Source organism: Temnothorax americanus, unplaced genomic scaffold, assembly GCF_048541705.1.
Source record: "Temnothorax americanus isolate GAGA-0224 unplaced genomic scaffold, ASM4854170v1 Scaffold53, whole genome shotgun sequence".
Lineage (NCBI taxonomy): Eukaryota > Metazoa > Arthropoda > Insecta > Hymenoptera > Formicidae > Temnothorax > Temnothorax americanus.
In genome coordinates this window covers 605,677-631,502 of record NW_027509688.1, presented here as the reverse complement: position 1 = coordinate 631,502, position 25,826 = coordinate 605,677, and the positions used below count along the sequence as shown (strand labels likewise).

At 35.5% G+C, this 25,826-nt stretch overlaps 1 protein-coding gene and 1 pseudogene across 11 annotated transcripts in view; both read left to right on the top strand.

The window, feature by feature from the left end:
• Window positions 1–25,826, top strand: part of Argl (Argininosuccinate lyase) — a 70,281-nt gene that overhangs the window by 28,655 nt on the left and 15,800 nt on the right. For 8 of the 10 annotated variants that reach the window (XM_077419289.1, XM_077419287.1, XM_077419290.1 and 5 more), the window contains 3 exons: window positions 5,795–5,895; window positions 9,348–9,541; window positions 25,403–25,602. In XM_077419289.1, coding sequence (XP_077275415.1) covers window positions 5,795–5,895; window positions 9,348–9,541; window positions 25,403–25,602 — 495 coding nt within the window. Of the gene's footprint in view, window positions 1–5,794; window positions 5,896–9,347; window positions 9,542–11,570; window positions 11,709–11,787; window positions 12,031–12,107; window positions 12,377–12,577; window positions 12,911–25,402; window positions 25,603–25,826 lie in introns of those variants that run through there. The other 2 variants (XR_013258935.1, XR_013258934.1) reach the window with 2 other exon arrangements.
• LOC143904505 (uncharacterized) lies at window positions 931–2,462 on the top strand (annotated as a pseudogene). The gene is made up of 3 exons (XR_013258931.1): window positions 931–1,337; window positions 1,431–1,770; window positions 2,026–2,462. The product of XR_013258931.1 is annotated as an uncharacterized LOC143904505 (transcript).

Below are 25,826 nucleotides of genomic sequence, written 5' to 3'. Positions count from 1 at the left end.
TAGGCAGCCTTTGATTGACACATTAATTCACCACAGCATGAACGTAATACTAGATAACTAATAATTCGCAAGATATTTATTAGAAGATTATAAAGTAATTGAATAAGAACTTATATAGCAACGCACGGAAACGGTTATTCGATAGTTTTATTACAATGCCAGGAACGATTTATATATTTCGCAAAGAACGCATTCTCATTTAGTACGTAATACCAATGAATGTAACGAATGTCCGCAAATTAAAGTAATAAACGAGAAAGAATATGATATAATCAATTATAATGAAACAGTCGCATGAAAGAAAGAAATAAAGTTTTTTTCTTGTAACTAAAATGGTTGCAACCAAAGGATTAATTATTTAATATACTTTAGACTGAGCTCAGTGTTACAATTAGACTCGAAATGAATTTTTAATCTCTTTTCAAAAGACGAGAAAGTCTTCCTCTCGCTTGCTCTCGTGATCTCTGCGAATTGTAACTGCAAAGGGTAACCTTGAGAGGATTAATTATCTAGCTCTCTCGTAACGGCAGACGAATGTCTAACATTCCCACTCAAATATATTTAAACAGGTTACGGTAAAACTAAAGGAGAGCTCCCTCCTCACCGATTTCGACGAAATTAGGCTTAATCGATTCGTTTTTCACAAAACGAATGAATCTGGCAGAAAAAAGCCCCGCTCGGCCCCGCGACGCGAGATATTAACTGTTAAAGTTGACGACTATCAGGTTATGAGACCTGTCATACCGACGCGATGTAGCGACTGGTAGCGGCCACGAACATGCCCTGCGGCCACATGCGCATGCTCCGTAGCTGCACGCGTATGCAAAAGAAGGTCACGTGACAACTGTCCAAGCGGTAAGTAAAACAATTTCAAATGTTGATTCTCTTTTGTTAATTTTACGAGTCCAATAAAGATTTACACTGCGTCCGATGTTCGACGTACGACGATCCGACAATGAGACTGCACGAGTTTCTCGCCGGCACGATAGAGAAAAGTTAATTAATTATTTAATCGAGCATCATTTAATTGATAAAGAAATACAGTGTCCAAAATGTAATAATAAATTAATAATTGATACAAGTAATGTCAGATTTCGATGCCGGAAAACATATTATGAAAAGAATTCCAGTAAAAAATATGTAAAAAAAACAATGTCAGTTCCAAACAAGTGCAAAATGTGATACGTGGTTTAGCAAATCAAAGTTAAGCTTAGAAACCGCATGCCGACTGACAGCATACTTTATAATGTTACGGCCTCCGCGACATCGATTTTTGTGCACCGGAGTTACAACTTTCCGATCATTCAGTTGTTGATTGGATTTCCTTTTGCCGAGAAGTAAGTATAATTTGATACATTTAATATACACACACACATGAAATATAAATATTTTAAATATATATTTAGCAAATTTATTTTAAAATGATATAGGTTTGCATATACTGGGCCGAAAAAAATTCGACTAAACTTAGAAGCTCCAACAAAATTGTTGAAATAGACGAGGCTAAAATCGGCAAAAGGAAATACAACCGTGGCCGAATTGTCGAAGGGAAATGGATCTTCGGTGGATATGAACGCGATTCAACAAAAATATTTCTTGTTGCGGTTCCGGATCGTACAGAAGAAACTTTGCTGGGAATCATAAAGGAGTGGATCCTACCTGGGACGACGATAATGTCAGATTGTTGGAAGTCTTACAATTGTTTAAACAATGAAGGCTTCCAACATCTGACCGTTAATCATTCCATGAATTTCGTCGACCCAGATACTGGTAAGTATAAACATTTTAAATAGTTTACAAATTTTTTACTTTAACTATGGCTGCGGTCCACTTGACGCTACAAATGCTTTGGAGCGTTTTTCTTCTCCTTCTTTCTTCATTGAAAGAAAAGAGAAAAAAGATGCTTCGAAGCATTTGTAGCGTCAAGTGGACCGCAGCTCATGATATATTAAAGAAAAATTAAGAAATTTATAAATGCATTGACACACACACACACACACACACACACAGTTTTTTAAATTTTAGGAGCCCACACCCAGCACATAGAACGCGTTTGGAGAGAGGTAAGAGCTAATATCCCACGGTACGGAACACGTACTTCACACTTGGTGGGATATTTAGCTGAATATCTCTTCAAACGCGTTCATGATTACGAAGATCGGTTGAGCGGTTTTTTCTGTACGATTGCGGAAATGTATCCACCGAAGATCCCTGGTGAAGCTGAAGCAGATGTCTCGGAGGCTTCTACAAGTGCAACTTAAAAGGAATATTTGCTAAACCACGTATCACATTTTGCACTTGTTTGGGACTGACATTGTTTTTTTACATATTTTTTGCTGGAATTCTTTTCATAATATGTTTTTCAGCATCGAAATCTGACATTACTTGTATCAATTATTAATTTATTACCACATTTTGGACACTGTATTTCTTTAGCAATTAAATGATGCTCGATTAAATAACTAATGAATTTTTCTTTATTATGTGTTACAAGGCGAAACTTGTGTAAAATAATATAAATATGCACTTTTCATATACCAACTATTCTCTGCTTTAAAATTTTTATTTCTGTTTTGTTAACATTAACACGCTTAATATCTGTAACAGAAATAATTTGTGTTCAAAAATATTCTCTGTTGTAATCAAAACTACAAACTTGAAAACAATATATTAAATTTTATAATTTATTAATTGGATTAAAATTTAGATCTAACATTTCCTTAAAATAAACGTGATAACTGTATGCACGGCTGCGTCGAATATGTCCTAATTCCTAAAAAGTATAAAAAAACAATAATTAATACTTATTTAATATATACTTATCTTTTTTTTTTGAAATTACCTTGTGATTTAAATAGCTAAATTTATCTTTAATACTGCGCTTCCTTTCCGCTGTATGCGCATTTTTCAACATAAAAGCTAATATATCGTGCAAAAAATCTTCGGATACTGCATTCAAGTAGGAAAAATTGACAAGGATCATTCGATTGTGATCTTTGAGATTTTTATCCCAAAACATTTTTCGGATAAATTTGGGCCATGTTTTTGCATCGCCAACAACATCTTCAACCGCTAGCCACGGATTGCTATTTAATTGTTCTACTGAATAGGACATTGTAAATATTTTTGAATTGCACACAACAATATATGATGTAATTGAGGTTGGGCGCTCAAGTACATCGACTACACATGTGACCAGCACGGAGCATGCGCATGTGGTCGCGGAGCATGTCCGTAGTTGCTGCATCGCGTCGGTATGACAGGTATCATAACCTGATAGTCGTCAACTTTAACAGTTAATATCTCGCGTCGCGGGGCCGAGCGGGGCTTTTTTCTGCCAGATTCATTCGTTTTGTGCAAAAACGAATCGATTAAGCCTAATTTCATCGAAATCGGTGAGGAGGGAGCTCTCCTTCAGTTTTACCCAGCTTACCTTTTGTTTGATGATAACATCACGTAGGATGTTCACACGCGAGTATATATCGAAAGTACCAAGCCAAAACCTCGTTTATCCAAGACTTCGAAAGAGCGTTTTATCTCATGCCGAAAAGGCTCTCTCGAACGTTCCAGAAAATGGCTGTCTTCCTCGAGCCTTCCACGTGCCGGCATGGCTCGCCAGGACGTATCTCACTGGCTTCCTCTCGGTGACGATCGTTGTTGTCCTTTTTCGATTCGTATATGTTTCACAATTATCCTGTTTATTGCACACGGATAGGCCGATCTCGGATACTTTACAACTTATCTGCGAAAAGATGATGCAATTATGCGACTCGAACTTATGTATCACGCACGATGTATCACGCACGATGTCTGGGAGACGAATGCACGAATGCTCGCTCGCCCGGGCCACAGTATATACTGTGCCCGGGCTGCGCGCCCCTCCTAACATGTTCACGCAAGCGCGCGGGGAGCCCGCGCTCGGCCGTTCTCGAACGCCTGGGTTACTACGCGGTCGGGACCTATTTCGCGTGCACACAAACATTCGCGCGTTCCGACCTACCGCAAGATGAACGCCATAGATGGCTGCACCAACACAATCTCTCTCTCTCTCTCTCTTTATACGTTAATTTCAAACAGATAACAATACAAAATAAAAACATTTAATTAAAATAAAATAAATAAATTTTTTTTGTAAAAGAACTTGGGCTTTGTTAGACCTTGAAATTTAATAAAGTACTAAAATTTTGCTTGAATTTAATAAAACATAAAATTTTTGATTGAATAAGAAAGCAAAACATAATTTAGGGAAATATGCAGCGGGAGTAAAAAAGCAGCGCCAAGTTTTTTTTACAAGAAAAATTTATTTATTTTATTTTAATTAAATATTTTTATTTTGTACTGTTATCTCTTTAATTTTTTGTGATTAAAATAATTCTTTGTAATATTATAATTTTGTTAAAAAGAATTAAAAGCTTGGATTGGAATAAGAAGACATTGAATGGGAATACAAAGATACGTACCACTTGAGTTTTATTTTTTAAAAGTAGTTGCGCAACAATTATTTTTCAAAGCAATATATATATGTATATATGTATATTTTTTAAATATGAGTAAAACCATCTCAAGCAGAACACGATTACAAGTTGTAATCGTTACGTCATGTATCGACATCAGATATCTTACGGGAAACGCTTATTATTATACATATATCTAGAGATTTTACATTCCTTGATATGCGTTTTCAAATATTCTTGTACGAACATTGATCGCAACCATGACAAAAGAAAAAAAACCGATAAAAGACAATTGCACTGTTTTCTATAGTAATTGTGAATAGTAAATTAACGAATGCTTAAGTAAATTCATACGATAGGTGCTTTTTCTTTCTCATAAATATCTTATTTTCAGCATCCACAATTTTCATTTAATTTTATTTCTTATCGTGTCGTACCGTAGTCGTGAATCTTACATTGACGAAAGACTAGCGTAAATTCATAATTGATTCTTGATCGTTCCCTTTCGTAAATATATTATTTGTAGCATCACATTCTCTTATCTTTCTTATTGTCGAGAGAGAGTGAGAGACCAAGAGAGAGCGTGAGAGAGCGAGAGAAAACGTGAGAGCGTGAGAGAGCGTGAAAGAGCGAGAAAGTGCAGAGAGCGAACCTTGGCGTGGGGCGAGACGTGGGAGTGGCGACATAAACACGGGCAGTAGCCCGCTATCCCTTCCCTCGGTTTGCAGTGAGCGACGCGTGATTACGCCCCTCGCCAATCGGCGCGTTTGCACACCATTTTACATGCCAAATCCGGCCTACTTCTCATGCGCCGATTCGCTCAGACATATTAATTAATAACTCAAATATTGCGAATATCGCAAAATAATAGAGACTTTTTTTGTTTATCTCGATCCCTTCTACCTCCTCACGAGCGTTGTCAAGGGTGCTTCGGGACACCCTGTATAAAACTAAATCTTTTAGTATAATAATAGACTAAATAACTTCGTTTTTGTGATCTAATACTAATGAAAGATATTCTAACATTACAAAATGTTTAATAATTTATACTAATATTTTATTTTATTATTATTTTTATTATTTATGTAAAAAATGACATGTTAAAAATTTAACATTTCTATAATTTGAAACATTATAGCATAATTGCTAAAATTGTCTTATTAAAATAAAACTTTTTAGTATTTACATTTTGCTTATAAAAATAAATTACATAATTGTTAAAAAAAAAAAAAAAATTAGAATAATTTTTTAAATATAATCCAGCTTTGCAATTATTTTAAAATAATCTACTAATTTACAAAAATACGCTAAATATTAATGTGCTAATTTTAAAAAACTAGGTCCTCGTAATTCAAGCGGAACAAGATATAGACGTACTTATGCCTGGATATACACACATGCAACGGGCACAGCCAATTAGATGGAGTCAATGGTTGTTAAGGTAAAAGAATTCATTAATTACTTTTACAATGAGTCCCTAATAAAAAAAATTCGGTAAATATATCGAATAGGGGACCCATCTCTGTTGATTTTAACCTTGACATATGTTGTCAAAGACATGACCCTGAGTAACTTTTTCTTATAACTTAATCGTCGCTCATTGCTTATTTAAAAGTTATGAATAAAAAAGTTTAGGCGGGAGAGGGGCTGCCTCTCCTGTAGGCAGGGTGGGTAAGAGTGGACCTCGCTTTGCGTGAAAAGTTGAAAACTCAAACTGTACATTGATAGACCTTGTTTTGCCCTGTAAGCAGGGGTGAGGAAGAATGGAGTGCACCTTGCTTTGCATAGATGGTTTTCTGATGGACAGCATTGTACTTTCCACACAAAGCGAGATTCATTCCACCCCACCTCTGCTTATAAGGCGAAACGAAATCTATCATTGTCCAATTGAGATTTTCAATTTTTCACGCGAACCAACATCCACCCTTACCAATCCCTGCCTGCGGGAGAGGGGCGGTAGTCCTTTCCCCGCCTACATGTGTACTGTCTATACACATATATCAGCAAATTACTTCTCTTAGCACTGACACAAACTTGTAATTTTTCAAATTTTTTTGTTCATAACTTTGAAATAAGCAACGAGCGACGGCTAAGATTTTCTGAAAGTCATTCAGGAGGGTGACTTTTATAATATATGTCAAGGTCAAGGTCATCGGAGATGACTAACTTAATGTGTATTTTTACCTTTGTGTGACCAATCTTTAAATTTGAAAAAAAAAGAAATTTCAATGTAATGGAAATAAATAATTAGAATACTGGTATGCTAAGAAGGCACCTACTTATCATAATCCACTAATGGAAATTAATAATTATTGAAAAGAATTTGGAGAGAATCACTCTTTGCTATATTCTACAGTTATATATATATTTATCGAATAATCAATAACAATTAAAACATATTTTTATATCAAATTGTTATGTGTACGTTTATTATCATTCAAACCGGCCGCGCTACCGGTGTACGATAGGCTAGTTCTTTTCGGAGCGCAGTGTTACACTTCCGGCGAGAGGGCGCGGTAGCGCGGGAGAGGAGGGCTTTGTCCATGGTGGAAGGAAATAAGGTGAGGCAATCCTCGTGACGAGTTTCGTTCTGTTCTGCGCAGTCCAGGCACGGTGGGGGATCCGCACAGTTTCCGCCATCTTTTTTCGCTAACACGTGGTTACACAGTGTAGCATATGAGTGAAGCATGGCAAGCACGCATTGGTAAAAGTTGTTTACAGTTTACATCGTGTTATTTGAAAAAAGTGGTACTGTATTGTGATTAATTAATAAAATGTGGATATATTGAAAAGTAATTCAATATTCAATTTTTCTTGTTTTTTAAGAAAATTATTATACGATGCATTACAATGTACTCTTTGCTTCCTTTTTTCCCATAAACAGGTGATTTAGAATAAAATATCAAGAAGGGACTCATCTTTTGTGTGTGTGTGTGTGTGTGTGTGTGTAGGGCCAATTTTCATTTTTTTTAAGGTATTCTACATTTTTAGCATTGGATTTCGGAAAAATATTTATTCATTTTTCAATAATAACATTCAACATTTTTATTATTAAAAATTTTTGAAAATTGGTTGTGGAGGAAACCGTTGAGTGAAAGCCCAAAAGAAACGCCGCTGTTATAAAATTTTATCTTTTTTTTAACTACTTTATTATTGCTATAAATCACAATTTTCAATGAAACATCCTGATTCTAGTCAATGATATAGCCAAATAAATTCTGAAGAGATTAAAAAAAAGGTAAATCGGTGAGTGATAATCGTTTTCTAATTAATTTTCTTCAATCAGCCTGATTCATTATCATTAATTGCAACTGGGTCAATAAAAAAAGGAACAGTGGGGATTCAAACCCGAGTCAAAAATATACAAAGCAGAATACGTGCCGCTACACCACTGACCATTTCTGAAACTATCTTTTGTGACATGATTTATATTCATTAACAATACTTGTTGACTAGCATAGTTTCGATTTTATTCATCAATTACGAATGCTTATTACTCGTCGATAGTCTTTTTTTCATAAGTTTGATTTATAATTTTTCCAAAATGACTTGTTTATCGGTTAAAAAATCTGTTTCCTCCAAAACTGATGCCATAGAAAAATATGGTTTCCTTATGGAAGCTCGTTTTTGTGATATTATTTCCATTCGTTATGAAAAATTATTAATTTTTCAGTAATTGTGACTTTGAGAGATTTTCCTATTCATTCCTATTTGTTTGAATGACCGCTAGTAATGGCCGACAACTGTGCGGCGTTCTCTATTGGCTGTGAAACTCATGATGCGCATTGCCTCACCTTATTTCCTTCCACCATGGGTTTCTCTCTGCCTGTATGTAAGACCGTGCACGTGATGTATCACTGTAAAGTTTTGACTTCCCTCTATTCATTAAACAAATGCTGTCCTTTCTAGTGTATATACGAAGTTATTGCAAACTATCAAATTAAAGATAGAAAAAGAGCAAATTCGATTTTCTTATGAGTTCAAATTGAGTAAAGCTTCGGAAACTGCACGCAATATTAACTAAGGGACCGTCAAGAAACGTATAGTTCAGCGTTGATTTCACAAATTCCATAGCGGAAACGAAAGTTTAGACTTTAGAAGATGAAGCGGGTGGACGGCCTGAAGTTGTTGATAATGGTTAATTAAGAGGCATTATCGATGCAAATCCATTGAAAACCACTAGAGATGTTGCACAAATACTTAACGTAGACCATTCAATGAGCCGAGGTATTCACATTTGAAGTTAAAGATTAAAAACCACAATTATTTTTGTACCAAATACCTAATACATAGTGAAACTTTTTTCTTGAGTATATGCCTTGTCCTATCCGTGCCATTTAGATATTGTAACCGAAACAACATCTTTTGATAGTCTTTTTTAAAACGTCTATAAAACGTCTTCTAGATATGCGCGTTGTGTCAGTAGGTTATTATTTTTCTTATTATATATTTTAACCCTCCATATATATATATATATATATATATATATATATATATATATGGAGGGTTAAAATATATATATATTGCCCTTGAGGCAAACGCTTATATCAGAGTAAAGTTCACTAAACTTAAGATTAGTTTTCTTTATTATGATTTAATTTTTGTATTATAATCCGAAAAAACAACACCGGACTAATATAGTGATACACGTAGTACAGGCGCGGTACGGCGCGTTCATATAGGAGCACTAACATTTATTTGCTAAACAAGGACAATGGATAATCCAACAAACTGTATGCGCGTTGATTATTATCGACTTAGCAGGCAAATCAGATCGATAAATCAGGCTGCTATAATTTGACAAATTATGGCACTTTGCTATATATAATATCTATAAATATAACTCATAATTAAAATTGAGCCTAATCTCATTATTAATTTCTTAAATTTCAGCTACGCATGGTATATGAAACAAGACTTGGAAAGACTATTAGAAGTGCGTAAACGTGTGAACATTTTACCGCTTGGTAGTGGTGCAATAGCAGGAAATCCTTTTTCAATCAATCGTCAGTTTTTGGCAATAGAACTTGGATTTGACGAAATTACTCAAAATAGTATGCATGCTGTTGGAGATCGAGATTTTGTCGGTATGTTTTACAAGTATAATGCGTATTTAAGATAAAAACTAGTAAATATCGGTAGATTAAATAATGTAACAATATCTTGTAGGGGAGAGCGGGACTAGTTGTCACTTTTTGGAAATTTCATGTATCTTCTAAGTTACTGGTCCCACTGGACAGATGATACTATTATTCAAAAGAACATTTTCTAATTATTTAGATCCTCTACGTTTTCTTTTGCTTTGTTCATGTGCAACAGTAGTGTACAAACACTTGAACAATAAACGATGCAAGTGTCACAGCTAACCTATCAGTAGGGTAAGTTGTGACATCCGTTGTTTGTTAGCATTGTTGTTTTTTGTCAATAAGTTCGTACTGTGGTTGTGATGCAATTAGTAACAAAGTCAGTAATAATTAGTTAAAAACGTTGAATTTATGATGTTTTTGATATAAAGATATACAAAATTGATTAAATTAAATAAACAACTTAAATCAAATAAATAATTAATGATATCAAAAAATTATTGAACAATTATTATTTCAGTAAATATGCATAAAAGGTTACACCTCACCAATTTTATCGCCACTTAAATATATTATAGGGGAGGTCTTTCTGAGTAATTCCACGCCAGAAAAAAGTGGGGGACGGCATTAATTCAGAAGAAATAGCAAATTAAAGTTTCACACAATTTTAATACTTTTTTTAGGTATTATAAAGTTTGAAGGTTACTCAGGAGGGTGACTTCTATAATATAGGTATGTCAAAGTTAAAGTCATCGAAGGTGGCTAACTTAATGTATATTTTTACCATGAAAATTTAACGGTTGTGAACATTTTTATTTAAGAGTAATGAAAAATGGGTAAATATGTATTAAAGGTTACACTAATTTTATAGGAGGGGGGGGTCTTTCAGAGTAATTCCACGCAAGAGAAAAGTGGAGAACGGCATTGGTTCAAAAGAAATAGCAATAAATTGAAGTTTCACAATTTTAATATTTCTTTCTAGGTATTATAAAGTCACATTAATTCTAAGAGAAATAATTTGCTAATATGTCCTACCGTCCCTCCCCTGCAAGCAAGGGTGGGTGGGGGTGCACGTCGGTTCACGTAAAAAAACATGGATATTTTGTCAACAATCGAATTGACCGACTTATTGTTACCGTTAACGAGGTTGAAAAATTCGTGTAATTGCATGGTAAAATCTTCTAATGAATTGTGCAAAATTGATCAATTCAAAAAGAATTTAATCGCCGCGCTTGAATTCATTTCAACTTCTACATATTTCATCTTTAACAAAATTATTTACAAACTTTCGGTGCACCTATGGGATCACCTTTATCGCCAATAGTCGCTGATGTCGTCATGCAGGATTTAGAAAAAAAAAGGCATTAAGCTCCATTGACTTGCATGCATTAATAAAGTTCGACACAGTCCAACTTTTAGCGAATTGAAGCCACGGTTGCCACGGTCTTGTGTACACCGTCTTGAAGCAACGGTAAAATTTAAATTATTTTTATTAAAAGTGCATAAGAAGAAGACAAAATAATGGCTGAAGAGTTTAATCAATTGAAAGCACCCGAAAATACAAACGAAGTTAGTATATATTATATACATACAGTAAACATAGGTTAGACTGCTCTTTGTTTCTTATTTATTTGTTAGATAAATTAATTTTGTTAATGGCCTAGTTTACACCGTGCGTTTAGGCCGCGACCTATACCTTATATTCAACCTAAACACGATAGGTCGCGACGATGTAAACGGTTGCGACCTCGCTTGGGTCAGGTCTCTTTTTCGCGTGCCCTGACATAAATTAGGCCACACGACGTAGCGCGTGTAAACGCAGGTGACCTAAAGACCGCCTAAAGTGCAGAGAGTGTACCAATAGATACTGGATACTGGATTTTTATCTATATTCGACCAAAAGTATCATAGGTCTACATGGTGTAAACGTTTAGTTTAGCAGCCTATTTTAGGTCAGGGCATAGGTCAGGTTACGATCAGGTCGCACGGTGTAAACTAGGATGTGTTAATAATTGTGTTTCTTATATTTTAGGAAATTCTGTTGCCCTCATACACTTGTGGTATGTGCGAACTATTGTTACTGAACAAGAAATAAAAAGTCATTCACCTTGTTTGGAAGGATATGACAAATACTATATAGATGAAAATTTATATTTTTATCCTTATACCGGTGAACATTAATAACATTTTTTCATTATTGTATATTTTATAAGTAACATTACAAGTAACATGAATACTTTAATGTGTAGAAAACGGTCAGATAATACGCAAAAGTTTAATAGACGGTAAGGAGGCGATCGTAACAGATACCATCCAGGTTGCAAACCAAGGGGCCAAGAGCAATTGGCGAAATAATAAAATTTTGGAAGAAGAACAGTTCATCAAAGAAGTACATAAACGCCCCCCGCTGTGGAATTTCAAGCTTCCTCTTGGTGAACGAACTATGCAAGCCAAAAAAAAGTTATGGAAAGAGATAAAAACAGCGATGAATGGTAATATTCTATACTTATAATTAAGTGGGATAAGATTAAGTAGAGAGCCATTAAACATATTTTTGTATTTTTTTTAGATACAATAAACATTGCGACTATGAAGAAAAAATAGAAGTCATTGTGCGATACTTATAGGACGTACAAAAATAAACAGCAGAAACCAAGTGGTCTATGAAATAACGAGCGTACAAACATATCTTAATGCAGTAGTACATATTTGTTTATATTCATTGCATGTAAATTTAAACTGTATGTTACAGAACTGTAACCAATATCACAACATGTCCCAACGAAGAGTCTAATGATACGACTTTTGATGAACACAGCAGCAGTGATCGTGGATCACGTATGTTGATTTATTAATTATTTTCTTATGAAAAGTATTAAAGAAAAATAAAAAATTAAAATTAATATTTGTGAAATTTTATTTTTTAATGAGATTTAAAAATGTTTACCTTTTGTGTTTTCAATTTTTCGCTACTCTATTTAATTTACAAATGTAATTAAAAAAAAAGTACAAAAATACAATATCTTTAAATGATTGTAGGTAATCACAAACGTAGCTACAGTAGCATAGATGATAGCGAAGATGGTTCCAATTTTGACCGATTAATTGATGCTATAAATCAACCGATTAGTACCACCATTTGTGCCTCCTACGCCACCACCCTCTGGCAAAGCAGCTTTGTATGGTAACCTTGTTGCTGCTTAATTACGAGAAATCAATCCTCAGGTTATGGACGACGTAATGCTGCAAGTGATGCAATTGCTTAATAATGCTAAAAAAAATAATCCTTATTAAATAGCCGCCGTTTATTTCTTCTACCGACTGACAAAGTAGCTTTATTTAGTTTTACAAGTATTAAATAAGTATTAATTAAAGAATGTGTCTGAATTTATAATATATAGTGACTAAAGTTTATAATATATAGTTTATAATATTTATAAGTTTATTATACATATAATAGTTTGTGATATATGGAAACTTTATATTTTTTATAGAAAAAGGTTTTTGTAATAAAAAATTATTTGTAATCAAAAAATGTTTATTTATATTTCTTAGTATTTTATCTATTATATAATATTACACAAATTTTTTACATTATAAAAATCATTTTTTTTAAATTTTAATTAGTTCTATTATTTTGCCACGGTACTGCTCTCTCGTTATTAAAATAATGGCAAAATTTATTTCGAAATTCTATATTTTCTTTTGAACTCGTATTTGATCCGCAGTTTGAAATTTCCTTAAAAGCACATCCATCTTCCATGATAATTCGCCAAGACCCTGGCTTAAAGCCATTTGGATAATGTGGATCATCGGCATCGACCACAGATGGAGGAACATACATGTTAACATCATTGTCCTGTCGGCGAAGCCAATTATGGAGACAAACAGTTGCTTGAACCATTAGCTTTGCATTCTTAAGACTGGCGATAATTGGTTTTCTATAAATTCTCCATTGACTGGCGATTATACCGAATGTGTTTTCTATTATTCGTCTTGCACGACTCAAACGATAATTGTATATATCTTGTTTTGGTGTAAGTCCACCTCTTCCCGGATACGGACGAAGTAAGTACGAAATTAAAGAAAAGGCTTCGTCTCCTACAAGACAATATGGTAAAATAGGTCCTCCTTCCCTAATCGCTGCTGGCTGTGGGATAATCATTCGACCTTCATCAAACGCTTTTCCTATAGCACTGCATGTCCTTAAAAATACCGTCATCACTTCTTCGGCCATAAGCCCCAATATCCACAAAACGGATAATGTAATTTGCGTCGCAGATAGCCATGAGTACTATACTGTGACTATTTTTGTAATTAAAAAATGCTGATCCAGCATTATTAAGACACTAAAAATCAGAAGAATTATTTTTAATTGTATTTCTTTTTAAGTTATATTATACAGTAACAATTTACACACTTGAATAATAACGTGCTTGCCATCTATGGCTCCAATACAGTGAATAAAATTCCATTTTTCATTGAGATCATTGGCAATATCTAACCAGTCTTTTTCTTCAACCTGGCTTTGAAGAACAAAAGGAGACAAATAATCCCAAATTATTTTGCAAGTTTCATGTATTATAGTATGTCACTGTTGTCACTCCCACAAGATATTGATAGGACATTGATGTCATCGAATCTCCGGAAGCAAGATATCTACAATATTTTATATAATAATATTCATATATATGCATTAACCTTCAATTGGCAGTCTGAAATCACACCCAACTTTAAGGGTTTTTCTTTGGATGATGGTTAACCTTCAAGTGATAGTTAACCTTCAATTAATGGTTAATCCTTAAAAATGATGGTATATAACCTAAAAATATGAACCCTCAAATAAAAGTAACACCCAAAGAGAATAAACCCCATATTTAAATGTTCTCAATTCGCTTCCGCCGATAATACATACCCGCAAAAGAGAACATCACCACACACTATGCAAAGTTTATATATGTATATACTAGCATGCCCCGCCGGGCTTCGCCCCGGCCCCGGTATTTTCCTTTTTTTTTTGCTTTTGTTATTATGCTATTCGGGGCGGAGACGAATCCAACAAATCATAGATCATTAAAATCTGTCCAGCCGTTCTTGAGTTATAAATGGTGTAACTAACCCGACTTTGTTATATATATATATATATATATATATATATATATATGTGCGTGCGTGCGTGCGTGCGTGCGTGCGTGCGTGCGTGCGTGCGTGCGTGCGTGCGTGCGTGCGTGCGTGCGTGTGTGTGTGCGCGTGTGTGTGCGCGCGCGTGTGCGTGTGCGTGTGCGTGTGCGTGTGCGTGTGCGTGCGCGCGTACGTGCGTGCGTGCGCGCGCGCGCGCGCGCGTGTGTGTGTGTGTGTGTGTGTGTGTGTGTGTGTGTGTGTATATATAATAAGGTTTTATTTCGTGTACCAATTATTTCCACCAATTATCTCAGAAAGTATTGGTTTATTGGAAAAGTGTTTCAGATAAAAGTTGAAAGGTTCGAAAAAGGCCAATAGACGATCTTATTAGATTTTGAGCCCAATAAGGGCCTAAGTCAAATTTTTAAAATAAAAACTCCTATTTTTTATTGTACCATCTTTCTCTATTAATTAATTTAAACAACTTTTGTTTAAAAAATTCTTTTATTTGCCTAATACTTTTTGAGATATTTTCAAAAAAAAACTTGGTAATTTTTTCAATATTTAGCTTATGATATCTTGATAATTGTTTGCCAAACCACTTATTAAAAAAAAAAGGAAATAGTGGTATAGAGGACTTTTTGACTTGACTTTGACTTAAGAATATGCTGATGCAATAACACTCCAATTTTTTTAAATATTTGTAAACACTCCAAGAATATGCATACACAAATATTTAAAAAATTTGGAGTATACTATTGCAACAGCACATTTTTGATATAAAATTAAGTTAAAAAGTCCTCTGTACCACTTTTTTCTCTGGCAAACAATCATCAAGATATTACAAACTAAATTGAGTTTTCCTTGAAAAAATATCTTAAAAAGTATTAAGCAAATAAAAGAATTTTTCAAACAAAAGTTCAAATTAATTAATAGAGAAAGGTGGTACAATAAAAAATAAAGGTTTTCATTTAAAAAATTCGACTTAGGCCCTATTGGGCTCAATACAGGTCCTGGATCCAAAATCCAATAAGATTGTGTATTGGCCCCCTTCAAACCTTTCAACTTTTATCTGAAACACTTTTCTAATAAACCAAGTCGTCAATTGACACTTAACAAAGATTAACACAATAACATTTAAACGATACCCAACGATGAAGGGATCATGGGGACACTGATTAAATCGACATAGAACATTAAAGGTTAACACCCTGTTAACACCAAACTAACATATCCAACAATGAGGATCAATCTCCAACCTACACATTGAGGTTTAATCCCCAACTTACACTTATCATTGAGAACAAACTCCCAATATACACTCATTAAGTAATAAGTATAGTAATTTGTACTAAAAATGATAGGTTGGTAGCTCTGCTTCTATAGTTCTAAAAACCGTATTCGCGCGGACTTCTTTCATTGTCTTTTGTCCATCGGCACACACCTTTGTAAAACCTCAGTAGCCGATTAACGTATTAAAGGCATTGCTACTCAATCAAGATACTGGCGTTTTTCTTCTCATCCTGCACGCAATATTTTCTGGTGTGACTGCACGCTCTGCGATTACAGTATAGCTTCTTATTAAGGATGTTCGCAATTGAACCTTAATCCCGCGTGAATAATCACGAGGAGAATTCTCGGTTAAGCCTAGCATTATTTCGGGAACAACCGACGTTATTCTGGGAATCTCCGAGAAGCCGAGAAACGATCTCTTGTTTTTCCGCGTGTGCTTGCTCTATCCCTTTTGTGTCAGTACGCGACGTAAACATTCGGGACGGAGCGCATGACCACAGCGAAAACAGCTGATTGGTTGCCGACTCCGAAATTTGCTGAGTTCAAATCGAACGACAAGTCAGTGGGTCGTCGACCGATTGGCTAGACTAATTGTTCGGCTCGTTACCGGGCATGCGTGACGCGTTGATATAAGAAGCCCGAACCTCCGCGCGCGCCCAGCACTCGGTTCCAATACGTCCTTAGTGGCAAGTCAAGCAGTTTTCGTGCGATTCGAGAAGGCTGTTCATTACTCGCGTAAAGCCTTCGACGACGGCGCGATCCGTGGCTCGCGGAATAACCCGTCGCTATCCGCTAAGCAATAATTCGTGCGGCGAGAACCGTGGCTCGCGGAATAAGCGTCGCCTTTCGAGGAATTAAACCGTGACTCGCGAATTCCTAAACGCCTTATAAATATACTTTGTAAATATACTTGTAAATAGACAAAAAACTGACTTGGAAATTAGCCCCGCTCACGCGCCTCTACTTCGATCCTTCCTCCGCTCACGCACAAAGGATTAAACCCACAACTTACCTAAACTTTAATGGAACACTCAATATACACCTAAATTTAAGTGTTGACACTTAACTTTGATGACAAACACTAAACTTAAGACTTAACACTCAAATTTGGGCGTAAGTTTATGTTTCGACTAGCGAACTTAAATTCCGGAAAAGGTAAAGAAGAAAGGGATTCAGATGCACACTCTTATCGTGCTCGTAACGTTCTCAATGTATTTCGCGCCGAGCGCTTCATCCTTGGTACACTGTAGCCAACTTAAAATTAGGGACAAAATCTAGTGAGGATCTTTGTCCAATGAGATCCTTGCAGAGATCCAACATCCTGCCCCCTTAGAAAGCGGAAGGTTTACAATACAATAGTTAAATAATAATACATGAAAGAGCGGATCTTATTAAGAATATCGCATATATAAAAGAAAACGAATGTCGTATGGTCGCATACATAAAGACGCATGTTTTGCGAGTAATAGATACATAAATAAAATTCTTCCTTAACATAAACCGTAGATAATGCTTAGCTTTTACATGACCAGAAAATAATACTAAACTTATATAACTATAGTAATAGCTCGACTTATTCATATGACTTTATTCTCTTTGATAGGTAAGATACATATTTTAGATAAAGCTCATTTTGTCATTCCTCGACTTGTGCGTATCGTGACTACCCTAGTCAGATTATCAGGCCCTGGATGTACAGTTACTATCCGACCTAGAGGCCATGACATTGGAGGAGTATTTTCATTCTTGATAAGCACCATTGTGCCCTCCTTTATATTTGTCGTATTGGAAAACTTCCACTTGACGCGTTGTTGGAGTTGAGCCACGTACTCTTTGGACCATCGTGTCCAGAAATTTTGCTTAATTTGAGTAAGCAACTGATATCTCGTTAAACGATTTGTAGGCAACTGACTTACGTCATACTCCGGAATCGCGTTAAGTGGTTCACCCATAAGGAAATGGCCGGGAGTCAATACTTGTAGATCCGCGGGGTCACTAGAAATGGGCGTAAAAGGCCTTGATTTTAGACAGGCTTCTATTTGCGTCAAGATCGTGTATAATTCCTCAAAACTTAATATAGTTGTACCAATAATCTTTTGCATATGATTTTTCGCTAGCTTAACTGAGGATTCCCACATTCCATCCATGTGTGGGGCGTAAGGGAGAATAAATTTCCACTTTATAAACTGCTCCGCTAGGAAGTCGTGTATTTGTGTCTGCGTAGACTGTTTGAGTAAATAATATTTTAACTCCATTAAGTGATTGTTAGCACCTGTGAAGGTGGTACCATTGTCTGAATATAAAATAGAGCATTTTCCTCTACGAGCAATAAAGCGTTTCATCGCGTTGAGAAATGATGTTGTGCTTAAGTCGGGTACCAATTCAAGGTGTATTGCCTTAGTCGTCGACAAACATACAAACAAGCACAGATACGCTTTACCGGTTTTATTTTGCGAGATTTTTATGTTAAAGGAACCGGCGTAATCTACTCCGGTGTTTAAAAATGGTCTGGCTGGTGTCACGCAGACTGAAGGTAAACTTCCATTAGTTGAGTTGCTATTATAGGCTTCGTGCGAAAGCAAACAATACAGTTTCTTAAAGTACGACGTACTGTTTTTCTGCCATCCAATGGCCAATACTTATCGCGCATGGTGACTAAAATTAATTGAGGTCCTGCGTGCAAGTTTTTATAATAAATGTCCCTAACTATTAGATTTGTAAGATGACTTTTGTTCGGTAAGATAATCGGATGCTTTTGAGCATATTCTATCGGTGCGCGATGGAGCCTTTCCCCCACACAAATGAGCCCATCCGAATCTAAAAAGGGATGCAATGTTATTAATTTACTTTTAGAATCTAAACGCGACTGTTTATGAAGGTCATGTAAATCTTGCAGAAATTCATTTGCTTGGCATATTTTAATAATCGCAGTTATTGCTGTGTTAATTTCGTTAACTGTTAAATCTCTGTCTATTTTTACGGCATTTTTTGAAGCATTATTCTTGAAGCGAAAGCAGTATGCTATTACGCGTTTTAATCTTGTAAAAGATGAAAATCTTTCTATAATTGTGGGGTCCTGTGTGGCTGAGTAGTGTGAATACCCTTGTTGTGCGAACTTCAGGTATGTCCTTTGCAGCATTTTTACACTCGTACGGAGGTATCGCTGTGTTATGATGGAAGAATGTGGGTCCTTCCCACCATATGTTTACAGATTTTAGCCTTTCAGGATTGATTCCTCTTGATAATGGATCAGCTGGGTTATCTTGTGATTTTATGTGATGCCATTGTACTTGATTCGCGACGCGATGGGGGATTTCTGCCACTCTATTTGCTACAAACGTAGGCCACCTACTTGATTCGTGGCTGATCCATGCTAGTGTTATCTGAGAATCGCTATAGTAATGTCTTTCATCTATATGGATATTTAATGCTTGATCGGCCTTTTCACCTAAACGGACCAAGAGAACGGCGCTACATAATTCTAGCTTGGCTAAAGATATCTTCTTCATGGGTGCTATACGTGATTTAGCACATAACAGTCTTGCTGTATATATGGAATCAGATGAAATGCTGCGAATATAAAGACAAGCGCCATAGGCCCTTTCGGACGCATCGCAGAATCCATGTAATTCTATTTTGATTGGATTGTCACCGATTACTCTTCTAGGAATACTGATAGACTCTAGACAGGAGATGTTTGATTTCTATTGTGTCCATAATGTGTGTATTTCGTCGCTTAAGGGGTCGTCCCAACCGCTTTTTAGTTGCCACAAGCGCTGCATAATTATCTTGGCCTTTACCACTATTAGTCCTAACCAACCGAGAGGGTCGTAAATTTGTGCGATGTTCGCTAATATGTGACGCTTTGTGATTTTTTGCTGACTTTCTAATTTTAGTCTATAATAAAATGTATCTGAAACTGTATTCCACCATAGTCCTAGTATTTTTGTTGCTTCACCTAGCATGACTGTGGATTCACTACTGGGTTGATCGCTAATTTCTGGAACGTTGGATTTCCACTTCCTAAGCTCGAACTTTGCACTAGCCAGTACAGTCGTAATGTCTCGCTTTTTTTGTTTTAAATTCTCCTTGTCATCGTCCCCAATTAGTAGGTCATCTACATAAAAATCCTCAAGTATGATTTTGGCGGTTTCTGGGTACTCTTTTTGCTTTTGCTTCGCTGTTTCTTGAAGGCTTCTGATGGCTTCAAATGAAGAACTTTTTTCCCCGTATGTAACAGTGCCTAGATCATATATTTTAATCAGCTCTCCACGCTTCTATCGCCAGAGTATGCGCTGCAATTTATGGTGGATTTTAGCGACCTTGACTTGGCGATACATTTTAACAATGTCAGCTGACATTGCGTATTGGTGTTGACGTAAACGTATTACAATGGCGAATAGATCGTCCTGTATATTTGGTCCGGTCATGAGTAAATCGTTCAGCGATTTTCCTGATGATGTCTTGAAAGATGCATTAAAGACCACCCTTACCTTAGTAGTGGTACTATCTTCTTTTATGACCGCGTGATGCGGAATATAATACGCAGGTGAATCGTCAATCTCTTCATATGGTACTTCTTGCATGTGACCCAAACTCAAATACTCATGCATGAATTCGTGGTATTCATGCTTCAAGTCAATTTGCTTCTCTAGTCTTTGTTCTAAAGCTTTTAGCAGTCTTTCGGCTATGGAATAAGACTCACCTAGCTCTTCTATGTCACCTTTTAATGGTAATTCCACAATAAAGCGGCCTTCCTCATACCTGGAGTGAGTAGCGACAAAGTGAGCTTTACATTTATTTTCTTCATTGGAAAGCTGCACCTTTTGATTAGATTCTTCTATCTCCCAATTTTTTTCCAGTTAGTGGCTAAGCTTCAAGTTTGCAGAAACATTGCAATGTGTTTTGCGGCTTGATGGAGCTTCGTTAGACTGAATGCGACCTGATATAATCCATCCAAACAAAGTTTCTTGCAATATAAGTGCTTGTCCTGGTGGTCGTATTTGACGATTACAGATTAATTCCCAAAAGATGGATGCGCCCAGCAAAATATCTATGTCCTCCGGAGTGTAGTATTCGGGATCAGCTAGCTGCAAGTCGGGGGGGATTTCTAATTTCCTTTTATGCAATTCTGCCGTTGGCAGGCGTTCAGTAATCTTATTAACAATTACAAAGTAAAGTTTAGCTTGAAATGCACTTGTTCGTGATTTAATTGTTGTGCATGTTTGCTGCATAGCATTTATTGAAGAATTACTAATGCCTACAATAGTCGTATCAATAATTTCGGGCCTTAAATTTAATATTCTGCTGCAATCCTTCGTAATAAAATTGGATTGCGACCCGCTGTCGAGAAGAGCACGACATTCGTGTAGGGCTCCGTAACCATCGCGCACCAATATGACAGCTGTAGAGAGTAAAACCTGCGGTGTTCTTTGAGCGCTACAATGATTAACCGACACTACGCTTGAGCCTGAGTTCGAAGCAATAGCAAGTTGAGCTTGTGTTTGATTGGCAACCGCGGAAACTGTTTTATCCTCTACTTTAGAACTAGTATCTTGGTTGCTTAATACTTTTATATCTGAAGAACTAGGTATATGCAGTAACGTGTTATGATAGCCTTTGCATTGCTTGCAATTAGGGGCTTTGCAATTTTTCCCGTGAAAAGTCTTAAGGCATTTAATACATAAACGTTTTTTTTTTTTACTTCAGAATTTCTGTCGGCAATTGACATTCCAAGAAATATATTACACTCGTGTGTTTTGTGATTGTCAGAACATATTAAACATGACGAAGTATTTGAAGCGATGTATGATTGAGAAGTATTTTTGCCATGCCCTGGCGTCTTGTTATTGCTTCGATTATCGTTAGAATTACGATTGGCACGACTCACTGATTCCAGAAAGGCACCACGATTTGTAAGGAACTGTAAAAATTCTGTTAGGGTAGGAAACTCTTCTATGTTAGACCTTTTTAATTCCCACTCTCTTCGAGACCACTTATCAATCTTAGGCAAAATTATATGAATCAACAAGGTACCCCAGCTTTCCACCGGCTGACCCAACTTCGTTAATGTTTGTGTGCATTGCGACACGGTCTATTAAAGATCTAAGATCTATATAAGATTCTCTGTTAATAATCGGCAGATCAATTAGATTTTGAATAAGATATTGAACTATGAGTCTTTTATTCTCGTATCTTTGCTTTAGCAAGTGCCTTGCTACCTCATAATTATCATTATTTATTTCCAAGGCTGTTATACTACCTTTGCAGTTTCGCCGCTTAATGCACTTCTTAAATAATGCAATTTTTGAACTGGAGATAGATCAACATGAGATGCAATGAGGGATTCAAATAAATCTCGAAACGGTATCCACCGTTCGTAGGTACCATCGAATTTAGGAAGATCTATGTTGGGCAACTTAACGATAGGTCGAACTGCTAGCGGATTAGGTGGCATACCTGGTTGTACATTGACTGCTGGAACAGGTTGATTTCCTACTGTGAGATTTCGAGCTTTACTAATTAGTTTATGATAAGAATCCTCGAATTCAGTTCGTTGTACTAATTGATCGTCTGAGTCGTCCAAATCTTCAATTTCATTTTGAATCACATCATATTCAGTCCACAATGCTTCAGCCTTTTCTATTCTGCTGGCTAATTCCGCACGCTTATGTGGTTCTGTTTCAATTGCTGTGAGAAAAGTTCTAAAAGCAGTGAGTTTTGCCTTTACTCTACCTCTTTTCATAATTAACTGCGGTAATTCGGCCATGGTATTCTATTTTAATTGTTATCGCTACTACGCTATTATTTACTTATAAATATTGACCCGTTGTCTTATTTGTTGCACGTAATTATTATAAATTATGAATACTGACCCTCGGGCTATTTTAATTGTTTAACCTTACGAGCTGGCGAAGTCTGCGATGCCGGCTGTGCGTCGTCTTCTCGACGATGGAGGACAGCGGCTGGTCGCCACTCAGCTTGGTGGGAACGGCGGTGTCTCGCCTGAGAGCGAGAGAGAGAGGCCGGCTGTGCGTCGTCTTCTTGACGATGGAGGACAGCGGCTGGTCGCCACTCAGATTGGCGGGAACGGCGGTGTCTCGCCTGAGAGCGAGAGAGAGAGGCCGGCTGTGCGTCGTCTTCTCAACGATGAAGTGGCGATCCTTGCAGGATCGGTGGGAACAGCGATGTCTCACCTACGAGAGAGGGGCTGGCTGTACGTCGTCTTCTCGACGATGGAGGACAGCGGAAGCTTGCTGCTTAGTATCAGCGGGAACGGCGATGTCCCGCCCGAGAGCGAGAAAAGATGGCGGCTATACGTCGTCTTCTCGACGTTGGAGAACAGCCGCTCGCTTTTCCTTTACTGGAAGCGGCTTCAAATTCACACTCTCGGATATTGACACTTGAATCCTTGCTGTTTTTACTTCTTCCTTCAATCCGGCTCGAAGGACCAATGTTTCGACTAGCAAACTTATTCCGGAAAAGGTGAAGAAGAAAGGGATTCAGATGCACACTCTTATCGTGCTCGTAACGTTCTCAATGTATTTCGCGCCGAGCGCTTCTTCCTTGGTACAATGTAGCCAACTTAAAATTAGGGACAAAATCTAGTGAGGATCTTTGTCCAATGAGATCCTTGCAGAGATCCAACAGTTTAGTTTTAACACTCAAATTTGGGTGTTAACCATCAAAGTTGAGTGTACTTTTTCATAAGGGTAGGTCTACTTCCTCTCTATGGGTGAAAGTTAACGCCCGAGCCACTAGGCTCTTGACACATTTATAACGCCAATTGCAAAAAAGATTGGGCAGTTTTAGCTTTCGTACTGACTTTCGTCAGTTTTTTATTCTTGTATATAGTATTATATATTACTATTATATTTTACTATTAAGTCATTTATGTATGGACATCAAGTAGTTTTGCGACAAGTGATTAATAAACATAATATTTTTATAGCTTCAAACTAAATAAAATATTATTTATATGCTTCTATATTTCATTTTTTATTACTGCATCAGTAACCAAAAGTTTATTTGACAGTGGGTGACAAGATACCCGTAAGTCATTGTAATTGAACCTTGGACTTAAGTAAATTAAAATAGATTTTTTAAAAGTTAATGTTGACACAATTGTTTATATTTTCAAACGTATTTTAATTTAAAGTTTCAAAAATTTGACTCTTTAAATCTATAATGAGAAAGTTCGGATTTTTAATGTCAAGTTAAAAAAATTGATATACATTAAAACTATAACATTTTTTAACTATACGTAAAAATTAAATCATTATCAAAATTTTCAATTTGTATAATGAAAGTGTATAGTAAGGTACTACCTTGTATGAGATGAACAAAATTTTGTCTTTCTATATTGTTTTATAATTCGATTTTGAGGCAATATCAGCGGAACTTAAGCACGTTCTGTAAAAAAAAAAATATTCTAATGCAAACTAAAATTTACTTTTTCAATGATTCTATATTTTACTTGGTCTTTAATCCCGTATAGTCGCAGTCCAGATGTATGGAAAATACAAAAAACTGGACCATATTTAAAAGGTTTTACATATATTAAATTACTTTTTTTCTATTTTAAGTGTAATATGTCAAACAAAGAATTTTAATAATAAGTACTTTTTGTTTATAATATTACATCAATGTTTTTAGTTCATATTTTTCTCAATGTTTGTGCAATATAAAAAGATTTCCTTCTTAATCGTAATTAATACTCTTACGTGTAATTCACAGTATGGACAAATCAAATATTTTATTTTAGATGATGGATACACAATGTCACGTTACAATTGTGCATTTAAAAACTTCAAGTAACTCAGTGAAACACATTTTTTATAACGCCAGATTTGAAAAAAAAATTAGGAGGTATTACTTTCGTACTGACTTTCGTAGTTTTTATTCTGTATAGTAGTATTATATAGTTACTATATAGTATTATTATATAGTATTATATAGTTACTATAAGTAGTTTTGGAAAAGTTATTAATTTAAAAGAGATATTTTAATTTCAAATAAATAAAATATTATTTATATGCTTCTATACTTTCATGTTTTTATTACCTGCATCAGTGAACCATAAAGTTTTATTTAGACAACGGGGGGACAGTACCCCGTAAGTCTTTGTAATTAAGCTTGGAATTAACATTTTATTAAAATAGGATTTATTTAAAATTAATTAAAGAACACAATTTTGTTTATTTATTTCTCTAATAATCGTATTTTAATTTACAAGTTTCAAAAAATTTATCTTTTAAATTCTTAACTTGGAAAGTACGGATTTTAATTCAAGTTTAAAAAACTTGAATTACTTAAAAACTATAAATGTTTTAATACTAAAAATTAAAATTAATCAAAAATTTGTAATTTGTATTAAAATAAAGTGTATAGTAAGGTACATACCTTGTAATAAAATAAAACTAAAATTATTTTTTCTTTTATTGTTTTTAGCTGAATTTCTATTTTGGTCATCATTATCAGCGGTGCACTTAAGCCGTTTCTGTGAAGATTTGATTATATACAGCACTCAGGAGTTTAATTTCGTCAAATTTGCTGATAAATATTCTACTGGCAGTAGTTTAATGCCCCAGAAGCGCAATCCAGATTGTATGGAATTAATACGAGGAAAAACTGGTACCATATTAGGAAAGGTTTGTTTATACATATTTAAATTTTTCATTTTTTTGTTGTTTTAAGTTATAATGTCAAAAATAAGAAATTAATTAATAATGTACTTTTTGTTTAACATATTAAATCAATGTTTTTACGTCATACTTGTTTGATAATGTACCTTGATGAAATATATTAAAGAGATTTCCTTTCTTAATTCGTAAATTAATAACTTTAAGCTTAATTACACAGTATGACAAAATCA